This window comes from Sipha flava, unplaced genomic scaffold (genome assembly GCF_003268045.1).
Source record: "Sipha flava isolate LNK unplaced genomic scaffold, YSA_version1 174_pilon_pilon, whole genome shotgun sequence".
Lineage (NCBI taxonomy): Eukaryota > Metazoa > Arthropoda > Insecta > Hemiptera > Aphididae > Sipha > Sipha flava.
The window spans coordinates 52,574-70,957 of record NW_020272000.1 but is presented as its reverse complement, the minus strand read 5'-3'; the positions used below and the strand labels follow the sequence as shown (position 1 = coordinate 70,957).

The following is an 18,384-nucleotide window of genomic DNA, read 5'->3' as shown; positions in this document are numbered from 1 at the left end:
AGTCTGATAAAGATTTAGAAGCATATGAAAAAGTAGAAAAAAAAAATACTGACTGTTTTATTAAAAAATCACCTAGAAGGATTCAAGTTGTAGATTAGAGTAATTGTACATAATAATACCTAATATTAAAAATATTTACTTATATTTATTAAATTATTGTCAATATAAATGAAAATTTTTTAGGCATATATTTTATTTATTTCAGTAGGATATATTTAGTATTATAATGTATATATATAAATTTTATATATTATGTGAAATAGGTATACGAGTTATCTCTATTTTTTTATTTTTTTTTTTTTTTAGTGAAAATAAAACAAATTTATTTTTTATAAAAAATTTTTATTGCCCCTTCCTTTTAGAAATCATGACTATAACTAAGAGTACATGGGATGGGGGGTAACCCTTCATCTCTAAACCTGTGTTACATGCAAATGGCCATGCCCTTCAGGTGGCCGGCGTTACCTTTAATATATTTCAAAAAGAACAACTATCACTTGTAATAAGATATGTTTTTAATATAAAAATGTATGAGAAATTAGTGGCATTAGTTGAATCATCTTCCACAACTGAAAAAGTGTTTTTTGATATCTTTAAAAATGTAATGAGTGTATAGAACTTGAATTAGATAAATGAACAAGTTGAATAATCCTATGATGGGGCCTTTAACATAAAATAAGTTTACACTGAACTCCAAGCACGAATTTCTGAAGAGTATCTGGAAGCTTTTTATATATGTCATGTACATTGCGCATATCATGCTCAGTCATGTTAGCAGTCGTTTCATGTAAAAAATCCATACATTTATTTGGTAATATGAACTTTTATCAGCTGTTGTAAAAAAAGGTCTGAAATTTATAAAAATATACAAAAATCATTATATCCTAAGACAACAACATTTGATGCTATCGAGTATTCTAACAGTTCTAAGTATAATAGATGAGTTATCATGTATTTTAAACGTTGCTACCAAATTTTTTGGTGTTAGCCATAAGAGTTTTGATAAAAAAAATACTTGTAATATTACAACCGTTGTTTTTTTTTTTTTTTTTTTTACCAAATTTTTATCAATAATATCCGTTATTGTTCTTAATATATTAGATTAACCATAATATTATTATACTAATATCTATCACTTATATTTATATACACGAATCAAAAAATAAACAAATTATTGAATATAATATTATTATATGTTACGCATTCGTTGTATATGTTTGAATATTTATATAATTTCAACAATGAACCAATGAACCAACAATGCATTTAATTATAGGATAGTTGCATTGTTGCTTGTAGTATTCAATTTCGTTCAAGATCGTATGCTAACATTGCATTTCAATATTTATAAAAGTATTCATACCAAAATTACATTAAATGTATACCAAACTACCGATATCAGTTAATTGGGCGAAACGGTGATTGCATACAAATACATTACGTGAGTGCGATTATTATACCGACACAACGGATGTACGAAATAATAGATTTCGATCGATATATTTTTATTATTTGTTTTTTAACACTATAAGATTGATTAACAAAAAAAAGAAAGAAAGAAATTACAACATTTAATGCAATATAAATACAAACTCAGTTATTTTGGTCATTGATATTTCAACACAACTTTTCTGCAAAAAATATTAACGTTCTAGATAGAAACAATGGTTATATATTGATAAGAATCTGTTATATACATACACATCATGATTCTTAGCACCATAAATGCTAAAGTGTACATTAGGAAGTTTTTCCGATGATGTCATATTATCGCCGTAGTTTTCTGATTTTCCGTGCAAAGTAACTACAGTAATTGGGTCTGATGGACTTTCGATTTCCAATTTTTGCTTTGATGTTCTTTTAGACTCAATGTATCTTTTATCCTTTTCTCTAAAAGAAAAAACTGATTTTACTTTAATTTCTTAACTATGTACGATGAAAAAATCATTTAGGTTATCTATACCTAAAACGCTTTAACAACATTTTATCATAGTTGTCGATCATTGGGGATTCGACTATTTCACACTGTGATTCTGATTCATCGATATTATGATTTTTATTATGTTGTTGTTCTGCAAAATAGCTGCTTACCTTAAGTCGTAATACATAAAAATTCATATGTAAATAATTGCAATTTTAATTTAGTTCAATCGCATTTTACACTCGCATACGTCGACTAGGTCTTACAAACATACAACATAGAAAATCTGCGTTCGGTAGAACTAATTTATGTTTAATATTATTTTAGTTTTTGTAAGTAACCTATTTTCTAACGTAAATAAAAGAATATAATCCATCTCTTTTCGTAGGTTTTTTACAACATTTTTATTTTCAAACCAGTTTTAAGCTTTTTTAAATTGTAATATTTTACATAATCATAATTAGTTTAAAAATTAATATCTACAAAAAGGACTTGATAATGTTCTTCGCTTTAAGTGCAATCATTAGTCAGTATACTCAAAAATTAAAGTTAACAAAATAAATTAGTTCTACTGAACGCAAATTTGCTATGTTGTACGTTTGTAAAACAAAGACAACATATTCGAGAGTGAGAACTTACTTCTGCATCATTATCTGTACACTTATTAGAAGCGCTAGAAACATCTGGATTACAGTCACGCACAAAAACATTTTTTTTTTCGTTTTTCCACTTCATAATCGCCTCTTTTTGTTTTGCTCTAAGATCTTCGAATTTTAAGAACCAATTTTCGTGTTCGCGAGCTGCATCCTCAGTAATATCTATAGTTGTAATAGAGGTTATTGTGAAATTGTTCATAATTTCAACTAATATTGATAGAAAATATAAATTCATGAATGCAGATTATTTTATTTAATTACATTTCATATGTTTTAACATGTGTTATATCATTCGTATTATAACAAATATGATGATATTTTAACACAAAGTACAGTTGTTTAATAATATAAATTCCAATTAAATTCCTGTACCACTTAACTAATCTGTAACTGACTTTATTTTGAAAAATAAATAAATTAATAATAATTTTAATACTAATTTTAACATGCTTTACTGATGTTTTTCTTTCATGGCGATATAAATTTAAGAATAGTATTTTTTCTGAAGTACCTTTCTAAGAATAATTTGAAATAAATTAAAATACAACTACCCGATAATTTGACATCAGAAAAAAAATATCACCATAAATTCAAAACACTCGTTTTTCAAATTCACTAAAATTACACGGCCAACATAAATGTGCAAACAAAAATAAGAATTTATACTCTATGGATTTTAAGCCTATCGATTTTTCCAACCGACAATGTTTATAGATATTTTTTACAAATTTTTAAATATAAGTAATTATTCATAAAATATTACGTGGCATGGCTTGAACGACATGACCGATAAAGTTTTCACCGTCTACGTGCTTAGAACGAATCTTTAAAAACATCTCGTGATCTTTACTAGTCCAGCCTCCGGTCAAACCATAGTTTCGATCACAGAAATCGTGAAAATCCGCTATCTCCTAAACAAAATTTACATTTTATGAGCTTATGGTAATTGTTTCCTTGTTATGCACACTGTGTATGTTGTACTTTTGAGGAATACGTATTTTTAGATATGGGAACTCGTTTGATGGGTTTTATGTCCTTCTTTTTTTTGTAATTAGTTACATCTTTTGGCTTTAAAATAGCATCGTGCAATGCCAATTGTTTCACTCGTTCAATTTCTTCAAATAAGCCTGATTGCTTTAAACTCTCTTCGCGTAATCTTTTTTAAAAAGAAAAAACCCAATATCTCTTAATACTTTGTAAAACACAAATATATTCATTGCACGTACAAATTACAGTTGAGTTCCACTCACTTTTTCAAACTTCCTTCTTTTAATTTTGACAGCTTAGACTCAAATGTCTTAATGTCCCTTCGAAAATTTTCGAACCCTAAAATAAATTTTCTTAATAAATAATTATAACACTAATAAAATAATCTTGCAATTGATATTCAATGCGAGGAAGGATACCATTTCTTAATGTTTCGATTATTGTTTGGTATAAAATTAAATTATAATGTTCTATACGAAAACAACTACATTACAACGTATTCAGACTATACATATAATTTCAAGCTACTATATTTATATTATTATTCGTAAACAAATCGTTAGATAATGGTACACTAATTTATTTATTTATATTAATTTAAACGGTCTGAATACCAATACATGTTATATACATAAATTTAATAATAAATGAAAAACAAAAACAGTAAAAGTGAAGAAAAATTTTTAAAAAAATTATAATAATAAAATTACTTAATAGAATTAAAATTAAATAAAGCAATTTGGATAAAATTAGCTAATCTAGTGGATCTAATTAAAAGATAATTTATAATATAATTAGCTTTGTGAAGCTTTGTATGAAAAGTGTAAGTAGATTCTCGTTGAAGGACATGTAAATATATACATTTTAGCAACTCTGAGCAGTCATCTAGCCATTTATCAATTTAAACAAGAATTTTAAATCATATAAATTTCTCCTAGAAACATTGCTATTCATATTTAGTATCTCTAATAATTACTTACAATGTGAATTAGGTTGAAGTAGGATATTACATTTATGGAATATAAAATGAATAAATCGATTTTGTATAATTTCAAGCCACTATTTAAGAATATTATCAAAGGGTAACTAAACTATAGAATTATATTTAGGTGTATAACATGAAAATAAAAAATTTAATATTTTTAAGGCAATAGGGATTGAAAAATATATTATATAACGATATTAATGTATTTTTAATACATTTTAATAGTAGAAATAAATATATATTTATTTATTTATTTTATTAATAAATTAAATATATTATTATTATTATTAAAATAATAAATAATAAATAATAATAAATACATTTTAATAGTAGAAATAAATATATATTTAATGAAGATATTCAATAAGTCTTTATAATTGAAGTCAAATAGTAAATCATTATCATCATCATGTGGTAAAGCCTAAATGAAATACAATAAATTTTTAAAAAATGTCTAAATTTACTAATAAATATTTAATAACCATTACTCGATTAAAAATGTATTCTTTGGTGATTATTGCGTACATTTAAATTTTATTTCTAGAACAAACACCATTAGAATATTTAATAGATTTAGAAGCTTTAAATTTTGTTACAATTCATTATAAGTTATATGTTACTACGATTCGTTAATAATTTCCATCAATCTAATTTCTTATGTATAATCCTCATGGATTAAACTTTTAATAAACTTTTACTACTCGTACCCTACAAACGTCGATCATAAAACACTGCATTGTTTGACTGTTATTATCAACCTATTGTTATCATGTAAATGAGAAACAAAACAATGCTTGTTCTACAATACTATTCGTTATTTTCAGTTTCTAAGTTATATAATAAATCGATAAAACAATAATAAAACAAAAACTTTTATCACTTAAATGAAAATACTCGAAACATGAAGCATATGCACGTCTATGAAATAGTATTTTATGTATAGTAGTATTGCTTTATAGTAATATCAAAATAATCGTACAAAAATAGATTTCATTATTCGTCTGAGCCTCCATGTACCATACAGACGTAAGAAAATTGAAAAACAGCGATAACCACTGGTTATTGCCAAACCATGGTTGTTGTATTGTTAAATTTTTCACACATATACGATCTATCGTGAGCTGCATATCTTACATAAATTAATTCCAATTTTCCGAAAGACTAATGCGAATTATTTATATCATAGTTATTATACATAAACATAACATACATTTTTGTATAGCAACTGAATTTTTACGCAATATTATGTATACATGTGTATAGAATTCTATAAAAATTGTTTGTTAGTTTCATAATGTTTTATAATAAAATACCCGAGGTATATTATGATAATATTAAGTAAAGTTTATTTTAATATTAAAAATTACCAATATACATGCTTAATATTTTAAAATATTTTACTCTTTATTAATTTTTTATATTGAAAACTGGGAAACTGGAAGTTCCCAAGTAAAAATTCAGGGCGACAATTAACTAACAATTAGGTAATCAACAATAGTATTCTTTTGTCAATAAATATATTATACCGATAAAGTGTTTAAATTGAATTTTCAATATATCTAGTATACACGAGGATCTTTACTAATGAACAAATTTTTTACAGTACCATTAATTTTATAGTTCACTAATCGTAGTATACATTATAATTTAACTTTACAGTATAAGTTTTTAAAATGTCCTAATGAAATTTTACTTTTTAGTAAAATCTTATAAAAAAACCTTTAAACAATAAAATTTGCTAAGCCGAAAACCACAAAAAAAATAAAAATAAATATATACGTTCAACTGAATAAAGATTCGATAGTTTCAATAAAACAAACAAATTAACTGTGCAACACACATCCACATACCAACGGTTTTGATCTTATTCACATCTGAAGCTGTTTTTTTTAAATAGAACAGTTTTTTTTTCATTTCTTGTACTGAACTCGCCAGCTGATTCAAATCGGCGTGCCTAGAAGAATCGAATACGATATTATTTGCATGCATAGTACATACTACAGTAATTAACAAAAATAATTAATTTTGATGCATTTTAGTTTCTTTAATTACGTATCCTAAATAGTTTTATTTTAAATATAAATTTATTTTCACTAAATGATCCCATAGTACATATATTTAAACAATGTACATTTGTTTTGCATATTTAAGTAGTTTTATCCTCTTTATTTATTTTAGTAAATATTTGTGTGTTTTCAGCGCGAGTTTTTGTTGTTTATCGCGTATTTTAATTGATTCATAATAACGGTACACTATGGAAATAAATCTATTACTATAAATTACGATACGAGTATATCAAGAATAAAAACTGTACACAGCTTATTGTGTTTGGATAGATTTTACGTAATCCATAAACGATCGGTGACGATACAACTTCGACCGATCTTCGCTGTATAAACTAAAATTTTATCTAATGAAAAAAATTTTGTTTTTAATTTTCTAAAATTAAAAATAATTTCTAATTTATACGAATTCGTTTTGTTCGTGATGCTTTCGTATTATTTACCTACAGTTTTCGGTTGAACAAAACCGAAATAAATGCATAAATGTTTAAAATTAGATTTCGATGGACGTTGATAAAAATTATTTGCTTGCAGACTCGACCGTTCGAAAACTCGTACGCGTTACGGCAGTCGCGCGGAATAGCAACAGAACGACTGGATGAGACACGATGATCGAACGAGTTGATCGTTAGACGGTACCGCGAGATCAGTGGCGTATTTAAGTTTTTGTCATAGGGAGGGGGATATATATCTTTATACAGTAATTACAAACTCAACCCTCATTTCCGGGAATTATAATAGCTTATTAATATTAAATATACAATCTATATTTGAGTATGTTGCTAAAATTATAATATATAACACGTTACTTGAGACTAAATATTTTATTTGCATGTATACTGCCTATGGGGGAGGATTGATCCCCTTGATCCCCCCCTGTAAATACGCCACTGCGCGAGATCACCTCGACGACGAACAGACCGCGTTCTCGGTCGGTTTTTACCGCGTGGCTCACCTGGCGGAGTCCAGTTCTTGTTTGTACTTCAACATCTCCCGGGACGAGGACCACACATTGGGCTTCAGATGGTTCTTCAAGATCTGCCAGTGGACCGCGTCCACCGCGCGGTCGTCGGACCAAGACATGACCACCGCAGCTGCTGCAGTCTTGCCCCGTCCGCGTGCCGTCGGAACGAAACGGAACACACCACTAGCAGAATCCGACGACGAGTGTTGGACGAGTAGGTCTCGGCCCTATCGTTATTATTGCGATTGAAATATATTTGTTTATTTTTTGTTTTCTCTGCCGTCGAACACAAACACACCGCACTCGTGACACCTGCCGCCGGTAACGGTTGCCGGGCAACGTGCTCGAGGCCTCCAAAACAATACATGCTCCCTGACCGATCCGCGTAAAGGGAACCACTTCGTTTGCGTACCCATCATTGCCATCGGCATATAATTTGTACATTTATTACGTACGTACATAAATCGTTTTCGATTCATTCGGGGTTGTACGCTGTACACACACGCGCGCGCACAACGGTTATTGTAGCTGACACGGTTTCGTAAGTGGGTACTGCGGAGAGTACATATAAAATCTACGTACCGCTTTGTGCCATGTCAAAAGTGCAAACACCACATTATTAGGGTTAACCGGTAGGTGAATATATTCAGTTTTTCATTTCATTTTAAACAATCAGATTTTCGATGTTCATTATTTTCGAAACAACATTTTATAATTTCGTATTTATTATTATTATTGAAAAAAAAAATAATTTATTATTTATGATGGAACAACCTTTCCGATTTTAGATGGTTACTTTAATACCTAGATAAACCTGTTAATCAGAAAGTGTCGGTATATTTTATCAATCTACCTAGGGCCGAATTTAGGGGGGACACTGGCTACTGTCCCGGCGCCAGTTTTTTAGGGGGCCAAAATGTTGTGGTCGGAAATTTGCTCACTTGTGAATTATTGAACTTTTAAAATTATTTTTAAATTATTTTTTTTTTTATAACAGTATCATAATTTAATATTAGTGTATTTAATTTATTAATATATATTATCAATGTATTTTATAGCAATATAGTTATATAAATATCAGCGATCCAGAATATTATTAATATACCTAATATCAGTTCCCAAATTTGTTGTAATGTCAATAAACATAAGTTATTTATAATAATGCAGCATATTATGTTACCGCGTGCGGCGTGGGTGGCGTTCCTACTACACAAAAATAGGTAGTATTGTTTTTAGAATATCTAAAAGGTTCATGAGGATCTATCCTATATTTTCCGTGGGTAGGCTCCTTAGAGGTGCGCTATTTTTTACCGTTTGTATGAAAGCCACTTACCAAGTTAATTGTTAAATCTTCTAGTCTACGGGACTACTGCTAAAATAATAAATAAAATCGTAGTTTCGTTTGTAATATAAGTCAATTGAAGCCCAAGAAAGTGATGCTCACTTGGATTAATGTATGTTATTACTTATTACACGCATTATGTTTATTCTTATGAACTGGACATTTTTACATTTTTTTCATATTGATTATGTTTCCTTGGTATTCAATTGTTTGCTCGTTGTATTCATGACCGAATCAATTAGTTACACTATTTGTACTACAAACTACACAATTAATTTAAATTAGTATTTTAACAAATCATCTTATAGGCGTGAACACGGAAAACCAGATAAACTTCGTAAAAACTTTTAAGCTATTTCGTTATCGGTCAATCCTTCAACCACTATGGAAAGTTTAAAACACAACAAAATATGCAACAATGTTTGTCCACCATTAAAGAAACAGGTTTGCAAATCAGAAAAACCGAACATTAAAGTGTCTAATCATCAAAAGTTCGAAATAAAAGTTCCACCGGTATTCAACAGTGGACACATTGGAAGTAATCTTTTGAAAACAGATACTTCTCCGAACGTTCCGCTTTGTCATGCAATACTGAACCTGTACAATCCATTAAACGATCCGCATTTAAAAGTCTGGCTTAGTTCGCCAAAAAAACAAAAATTTCTATACAAACAAGGACTTATTTCCTCAGACAATAAAGTCATTAGTAACATAAAAGATTACAGTGATCGTCAACAATGTTTAAAACGCAGAGATAATTATTTAATGAATCTACAGCGAAAACGCGATGAAAACCAAAAAAAAGAGCAAATACAAGTATTCAAAGCTGATCTCAATAATAAAAAAGAAATAGCAAGGAAATTGAAAGCTCTGAAGAACATCTTTTTAGAAGATAAGTTACAAAAAGTGAGTGCACATCTGCTTTATACCATTGTTATTACTTATAATTAAATTACAATAATTATCATCAGTGGCGTATACAAGGGGGGTGTTTGGTAGATATGACACCCCCCTTGAGCCCTATCATATATTACATTATTATAGGAATTTAGGTAAATCGATAATATAATATGAAATATAAAATAATACACAATACTAATTACATATATACAGGTTAACATTATCGCGATTGCGACAATACGTGACGAAAATTATTCGTTTACGTTTTCTTGCAACACAAAACGTTTAATAATAATAGGTATTGTAGCATCGAATACTAATATTCGAATAGTCAAATATTCGAATAATTTATGGTAAAGCTATCCAAATTCGAATATACATTACATCTCTAATACAGACATTATGTATACATATTAATTAATTAAAATAAAAGTTTTAGTTTTTACGTATTATATATAATACTAGCTGAATTACCCGTCGTTGCCGGGTTTAAGTATATAAATGTATGTAACCTGCCAAGATTAAATTTTATTAAATCTATTGAAATTTAAATTAATTAAGATTTTTGAAATAATATTTTATACATATTAATTTAGTTATTATCATAACCTATTCGATAAGTTATAGCTTACAACTACCTGAACCTCTCTACAGTTTGGTATTCTGTTGAATACATATAGCATCTCACTTCTCCGAATATTTTACCTTTTGTCAATAAATTCATGGTCTTTTTGACTTTTAACCGAAACACTCTTGCAATTATATCATGTCGATCATATGATCTTTGACCGGGAAGTAAGAGCTCTTTTATCTCATCCCAGCGAGGATTACATGTAAAAGTAATAAAAAGGTCAGGACGACCGTAATGTCTAACATAGGTCATAGCATCTTGTGTTCTTTCGTGCATGTACCTTGGCCCATCAGTAAAAGTTGACGGGAGTATAACCATTTGGCCTAACTGATTAGCTTCTATGTCTCGTCATCCAATCGCTTCTTTTAAATGAATATAACTATCTGCACGCAATTTGGCTTGGTTGTTTTTGATGTAATTTAGTCTTTCAGTTTCAATTTTGGCGTATTCATCTACCAAATATTGACTGAAAAGAGAACGATAATTAACTAAATAGTTGTCTTCCCCTTCTCTGACCATTATTCTATATCAGTAAAAACTTGATGCAGAGACAGTTTTTTTAAGCGGTAACTTGGTTTTTGGATCGCGTTGTGGTATATTGATTGCATACCCATCATCCCCCCAATCCCCCCAACAAAACATTAAAGGATACTGCAGTGTGTCGTATGCTCGATGTATCTCACTGATACGGTGAAGTAAGTTACTTCGGTTTTCAAGGATGATGTCTTTTCGATCAAACTGCTGATCTACTAACACTAAAGCAACTTCATTTGCCGTTGGTGCATTATACCTGTGTCTATGTTCTTCTGGTGGTTTTTTATCTGCATGTATTACAACTTTAAATGACTCAATGATCAATTGTAAATTATGCGGTGGCATGCCTAGTAAATCCAATGAGTTTAAAAACTCTGTTGAATAATTTACAACTTCAGTAGCATCGCAAACTGTATCTAGATTTGTATGACACCAAGTTTTCTGGTAACAAATTTTGTATCTTGAGATTCAATTCGTTGACCTCCACATTTTTTGCTACTAAAATTGCTCTTTCTGCCAGCCACTCATGATTTGTGTATTGTCTGTGTACACTGGGACATCTTGCGAATAAATGATTGTACAGAAATCGTTCGGTAATTTTATACATCCCGTTTCATCTGTAGTAACTTTCCCATCTCCAATATCTAACAATTGTTTTGAGAATCTTTTGCACGCAGCTTTTTTTGATTGAATCGAAATCGAAGTATCGAAATCGTTCGCTATCTATCTTTATATATATATTTCGACCATGAATTATTGACAAAGCATCGTAAAATAACTTAGTCGCGTCTAATCATCAACCAATATGCATAATAATTTTTTGAACTAACATTTTTATTTCTTTTGGCACCTGTTGCGGGATCTTTTTGTTTAATATTTATGCAATACCCGTCATTTACTACCAAAAATAAAATTAATAGTTTTTGAATAGTTTTTAATAGTTTTATTTAATATAATTCATTTTCAATAGCGCAGTTATCGACCTGGTCAAAAAATATTAAACCGATTTCAACCCTTTAAATTCAAAATTTCGAAAAATCCTTTCTTAGCGCACGTCTACATCATAATAGCTATCTGTATGTTAAATTTCAGCCAGATTCGTCCAATGGTTTGAGCTGTGCGTTGATAGCAGTCAATCAGCTTACTGTTTTATATATACAGATTTAATAATTATAATTAACACCCCCCTTCAGAAAATCCTAGATACGCCACTGATTATCATTATAATATACTTCGATTGTGTTCTTTTTCCATCTAAAATATATTTTGACATCGAAATAGTAATTTATCTAATTTAAAATAACATGATATCTATTGAGTGTGACCAGGTAATTAAATTAGTAGTAATTTATATAACTACTAGCTGAACCCGTGCACTTCGTAACCCTTATATAGGATTCGCCCGTGTGCAGTTATTGCTTTCTCTAAATGCAATTCTTAAATCAGATGTTTATTATTTACCTTCTTTCTTTTTTCGATCCCCTAGCAACAAACGAATATAATACATATATGACGTCATCAAATTAGTCGCAAACTAAAATCTCTCTGAAATCGTAATTTATCGACAATAGTGGAATTTTCTTTCATATCTACGTTTGTACGTTCAGAGCGCATCCAACGATGTAGCATACATCAATATAATATCAATAAAAAAAAAATTTCAAATATGACGTGCGTGCGTGATTAATATTGTACACTTAAGAGGCCATAACTCCGGAACATATCGCACTGCGTACAAATTTCACAGAAACCATCTACATATTAATCTTAATATGCCCTAAAATTTTTATCGAAATCGGTTCGGTGGATCTTGAGCTATAAAATGTATTCAAAATGTACATCGATTTTTATATATATAGATTAATAAATAATTGATGATGCACAGAAAAGAAAATTACTATTGATCACTGATTTAAGAAAAAAACTGATATTTTTTTTTATAAATAGTTTCGTTACTATAAAAATGTTATTACAGAAATTCTCAAGGAATATATTCTATTATAATTGATACTTAGATTTAAATCCATTAACTTTTGTGTCATATATATTGATCGGCATCTAAACTGGGCTACAACTCGATTGCGTACATTTACCTTTTTTACAACTGGTTTGCGCAAAAATATACCTCGATTGTGTACATTAGTGCTCTGCATGTTTCGGTCTTAATCAGTCTAGTCTGGACCAGACTAACATACAAATACGGTCCTAACATACAAAAACTATTGAATCATCGGTTTGGTTCGGTTCAATAATGTTTAAGAGTAGTTCGGTCCAGTTCTCAAATTAAATGTATTATTTTCAGTCCGGTCCGGTTTCAAAAAAAAAAATATGAAAATCAGTCCGGTTCCAATCACGATACTTAAAATCTAAATACAGATATTATTATGTAAACAAATGAAACGAAAAAAAACTTACAACTTTAGGTATAAATTTATTTATGAAGTCGGGTAGTCCAGTCTAGTGTAATACTGAATGCATCATATGATACGGTCTGGGCTAATACAGAAAGAACCTTACGGACCTGTCCATAAACGGTCCAAAATGTTTTAAGGTCGGACCGACAGTCCGGTTCACGATCCACTATATTAAATGTTATTTAATTACTGGTCCGGTTTGGTCTAAAAATTATATGAAGCCGTCGGTTCGGTCCAATTTTGGTCTTTGATTAACGTTTAAGTGTGGTCCGGTCCGACTTCGGTCCCCTGGTAAAATTTTAAGTCTTTTACTTATTATCGTTGATTATAATCAGGGCTCATAACTTATAGCTCTAAAAAAAGTAGTTATAAGCGCTATAATATGCTCTTAAAAATATTCATATAAGCGCTTAAATATGCACTAAAAAATACAAAAAATATTAAAAAATATATCATGTAAAAACACAATTTTCATTTTTTATTAAAAATACATATCATGTATAAAAAAAAAATATGTAAATGCTATAAGTTATAAGATCTGATTATTGTACTCCTCATGATTATGAGAATTGGTTACTTTTATTATTTTGTTTGATTTATTAACAATAAATATTAACACTCGCAGTGCATTATTTATTAGTACATCTAAAATTTGAACATCCACTCATTAAAATACGATATTCACCAAATTTATAATTATCAATATTAAATTATGAAACTAAAATATTAAATTAAATTAATCAATAAACATCGTTTTCCTTGCTGAGATTTAAAAATATTAAAAATGTCTACGTCCATATTAAAGTTTACGTCCTCAAAACATTAGTCGCCGCTGTACCACCCATACCTACTGAGACTATACTAAAAGTTGTTTGGAAAATCCAAAGTTATATAATCTACAGTTTACACAATCGATTATAAGATAATAATAAGATAATATATTGATAATTTGTACTGCAGTCTGTGACGTCGTCAGTGGCGACGCGAAATAATTTACTCCATGAGTCCTGTTAAGATTTTGAACACCCACCCACCCGCCTAAAAAGAAATTTAAGGGTAGCTTGTAAAAAGAGCTACCCCACTATTCGTACTACATGCTACATACTCGCCATACATACCCCACTCGATACCCAATGGTCAATAACCACCCACTGACTTGAGTCCAGGGACTCAAAAATCTGCTGTCATGCCGTCACAGTCACAGTGACGATATATGTATACACGTGTCATGTGTGTAAATGTATCGTTGTGCGCAAACGAATTATCTATTTTCAGGTAAAAAATTATGAATGTGTGCAAACGAATTGCAGCGTCTCCATTGTGACCATGTCCAAACATTTTACCCTAATAGGTTCTATGTGTATATTATGCTATACATGTATCTATGTTTTTTTATAGTTCCTAGGCTGTAAGGTTTATTTTTAATAGTTAAGATTTAATAGTTATTTCCGACGACTCCAAATACCGCACACTTTTTTAAATTCTTGTAACCGAAAACCGCACATTTTATAATGATATATAATTTATTATTTATACTATATATTTATTCAAAAACAATTTATTGAGGCACAATGTATAAAGGTATTGAAAAATTTAAACTATAAAATTTAAAAAAACATATGAAAATGTTTGTGGTTAAAATTTTTTGCCGAAAATTTTTAAAAATTAAAATACAAATAAAAAAAAATTGCTTCCTTTATTACTTCTATTTATTATTACTACTTTATTACTATCTTCTTCTTCTTCTTCTTTTTCTTAGGGCTTATTTAGCCTTTAAGACCATCCCGTCTCACAACCTTTATTACTAGGTATCAATAGTTTTAAAATCCATTTATAAAAAACATTTTTTTTCATAATAAATATATATGACATTGTATATATAATTATAATAACTTTACGTTATTCCACGCGTTTCCGTCGACAAATGCACTGGTTATTTTTCAAACACATCAACATGCGATAAGATAAGCTTTTGAATGTAACAATTAACTTTAAAATTATATATACAACATTATATTTCTATATAAAATACATTATATAGTGAGGTTTTTACCCACTATAAGTGTGCGGTTTTTGTCTACCAACCTTTTTGGGGTTAAAATAAAATGTGTGTGGTTTTTGAATGCAACCGTTATTTCATGTTGATTTATTCGTAATTCCCTCCCCCCGTTGCTTATTAATCATTATTATCTATTTTTATTAAGGCAGAGCTTACATTGAGACGTAGTCGACGCAGTGCAGCGTAGAGAAAACTGTGTTCATCATTAAAGTAAATGCGTATTGTCAAGCATTTCTACATCATTCAGTCACGAATTTAAGTTCTGAATCAGATTCCGATGATGATTTTGTCGTACATTTTTAGTTTTATTCGTTAAATAAACGTAATAAATTCTGGAAAAGTAATTTTATGGGAAAAAAAAAAATTACATTGAAAATTTGGCGTCGGAATTTTTTGATATGTTTTCCCAAATTTAATTTTTAAACTTGCCCTTCGTACAGTCGAAATTACTAGAATCAAATAAAACTTTGTAAAGTTCAATTAAAGTCTCTTCCACCGTACATTCTTAAAAAATAGTGAATTTTTTATTTGTTAATTATTAACAATAGTTAAAATTTTGTGATATCGTACAACATATGATATTTTAAAATATTTTCTAAATCACCAAACACGTACCTATACAGTTAACTGTGTTGCGAACGCTCCGTGACGCAGACAAACATAAGTACTGTATAGCTCTGCTCTGCCTTGCCTCCCAATATACACTAGTACGGTGGTTCTCGAACTATGCTCCGCAGAGCTCATGGGCTCCGTGGCTCAGTAGGCACATCTGAATTCATTAAACTCGAACATTATTATATTTCTTAGTTTTCGAGGGAAAACACTAGAACGATAACTCGAATTACACAATGAACTGTACGTTTTTTTCACCGAACGCCAATTTTATCACACTTCGGTACTGATAACATTTGGTTATTTTAACTTCATTGTTTGGCTGGTATTTCTACAAAATTAAACTAAGTATATTTATCAATACAAGGTAAAATTACTACAGTTTTCACGGCAAACAACAAAATTTTAGCTTCTAAAAAAAAACAAAAGAATTAAATTTTGGGCTGTATTTTTCTTAACAAAAAATTGATAATTATTGTTGTTTCAAATAGACAGTCCTGATTTTCGGGGCTCTGAACATTTTTTTAATGAACATAGAGGCTCTGAGAACGAAACATTTTGAGAACCACCGCGCTAGTCGATTCTAACCACGGATTATATGAATACAGATGGTGCACTCCCTATGCCACAATGTAAATTCAGCGATAGGAGCATAGACATATTAAGATATGAACTGCGCCTCCCCCACACCCTGCCGTCAGTTTCTTAAAATAAGATTGTTAAAAAGAGAAAGAGCTTAGTTTAGGTCATAGATATATTAAGATATATATATATCTTAATATGTCTATGGATAAGAAAGAATGTAATATCATGGAATAATAAACAAACATATATATGCACTTAATATACATATAATGTTTTAAATATAGAACTTATAATTTCAAGTGTATTTTATTTAAAGATCACAAATATCAGTTTTAAGCATAGACATATTAAATAAAATTAATACCTACAACATTTTTTATCCGTAATTATTAATTTGTCTATGAAAAACCCATATCAAATTGATAACTGTGTTCCAATTAAGATCTCAATATGTCTATGGTTTTTGACTACACGAAATTATATAATATCTTCCATGATACCTAAATAATGTCTTGTCTCTTTCTATCGATATAAACTATTGACTTCTCTCTCTACTAGCAGTCCATATTTTAATATGTCTATAGATAGGAGTCTGACACTTTTAAGGAGCGAGTCCAAAAATAGAAAAATAAATTTCTTTATAATAATTTATTATTTCTGAATGAATATCACTGACTTTTGTGGTGATTCCACGAAATGTTACCCATAATTCTAAGTAATTTTTCTAAGTAAATAATATGGCTCATTATTATGGTAAAATGTTCGGTACAATCATGCATATCTTAAATGTGGTCACATTGATCATAGAAGTTGGGCACGCTCCATAAAAGTGTCCATGATTTGTTTACACTTTGAGAAATCGCAGAAGTGCACCATTTGTATTCATATAATCCGTGGTTCTAACTATAACTATAACTAATTATCTAATAGATTACAGAAAACACTGCTACAATTCTCTACGCTTAGCTCCGTCGCCTGCATCTCAATATGCGCTTGACCTAAATTTAACGTTTAAACCACACATAAATGTTATTTATTTAATTTTAAAATGATTCGATTTATTGAATCGTTTTTATTTTTTTTTTAAATTTTATTATTTTTATTTTTGCATAGATTTTCTCTAAATGATTTCCTCCACATTTCACACCCTCAGAGTAAAAAATTTTAAGCTTTGAGCGTCTATTTATACTGAGTATAATTAAAATATAATAATACAATCATTTTTAATCGTAAACACAGAAAATACCAATTGATCGTACAAAATTTAAGAAACCTGAGGAACCGAAGAAATTTAAAAATATCAAAACATACACTATAGTTGGATTGAATAAACATGGTAAAAGAGACATGAATAAATATAAAGGCACATTCATAAAAGGTTCTCCAAACGATTATCATTTATTGGGACTTTTCAATGATTTTTTTAAAAACAACCTGAAAAAAATGAAGAAATATATTTTATGGTAATTTTTATTTTTATATTTTCAAGACACATTTACGTTATGTTTTTATTATTAGGATAAATTATGAAGTGTTTCCATATAGTAAATTTCGTTTTATTAACATTTTATTCCTAGATACATTCGTAAAGGGGGGGAGGGGATGATATTTCTTTGAAAATAATTGTTTTAATATTTTGACTACTATAGAACTGATGAAATTGACAAATTTTGGGCCTGGTTTGCAACAAGACAGTACAACTAAATACCATGTGAAAAACATTAACAAGAT

General features: G+C 29.2%; 2 protein-coding genes across 2 annotated transcripts; one reads left to right on the top strand and one right to left on the bottom strand.

Annotated features, from left to right (window-relative positions):
* Window positions 1-1,327: 1,327 nt before the first annotated feature.
* On the bottom strand, window positions 1,328-7,881 carry LOC112680172 (coiled-coil domain-containing protein 112-like). The gene is made up of 9 exons (XM_025550195.1): window positions 7,568-7,881; window positions 6,400-6,503; window positions 3,828-3,903; window positions 3,559-3,733; window positions 3,341-3,488; window positions 2,561-2,739; window positions 1,964-2,091; window positions 1,702-1,890; window positions 1,328-1,631 (listed from the first exon to the last, which is right to left on the bottom strand). The coding sequence occupies exons 1-9, from the start codon at window positions 7,693-7,695 to the stop codon at window positions 1,607-1,609; spliced, it is 1,152 nt and encodes a 383-aa protein (XP_025405980.1). The 5' UTR covers window positions 7,696-7,881; the 3' UTR covers window positions 1,328-1,606.
* A 182-nt stretch (window positions 7,882-8,063) lies between these two features.
* LOC112680192 lies at window positions 8,064-18,075 on the top strand (the record flags this gene model as incomplete). The annotated part of the gene is made up of 3 exons (XM_025550219.1): window positions 8,064-8,208; window positions 9,227-9,824; window positions 17,893-18,075. Coding segments are annotated over exons 2-3 (705 nt in total), but the record flags the coding sequence as incomplete, so codon positions are not given.
* Between the last annotated feature and the right edge of the window lie 309 nt (window positions 18,076-18,384).

Bases quoted from the DNA above. Each gene is read 5' to 3' on its own strand.
- LOC112680172 (XM_025550195.1), bottom strand. From the start codon at position 7,695: ATGTCTTGGTCCGACGACCGCGCGGTGGACGCGGTCCACTGGCAGATC. The intron at 6,504-7,567 runs GTGAGCCACGCG...CGATTCTTCTAG, and splicing joins CAAGAACTGGACTCCGCCAG to GCACGCCGATTTGAATCAGC. The intron at 3,489-3,558 runs GTACAACATACA...AATTTTGTTTAG, and splicing joins AAAATACGTATTCCTCAAAA to GAGATAGCGGATTTTCACGA.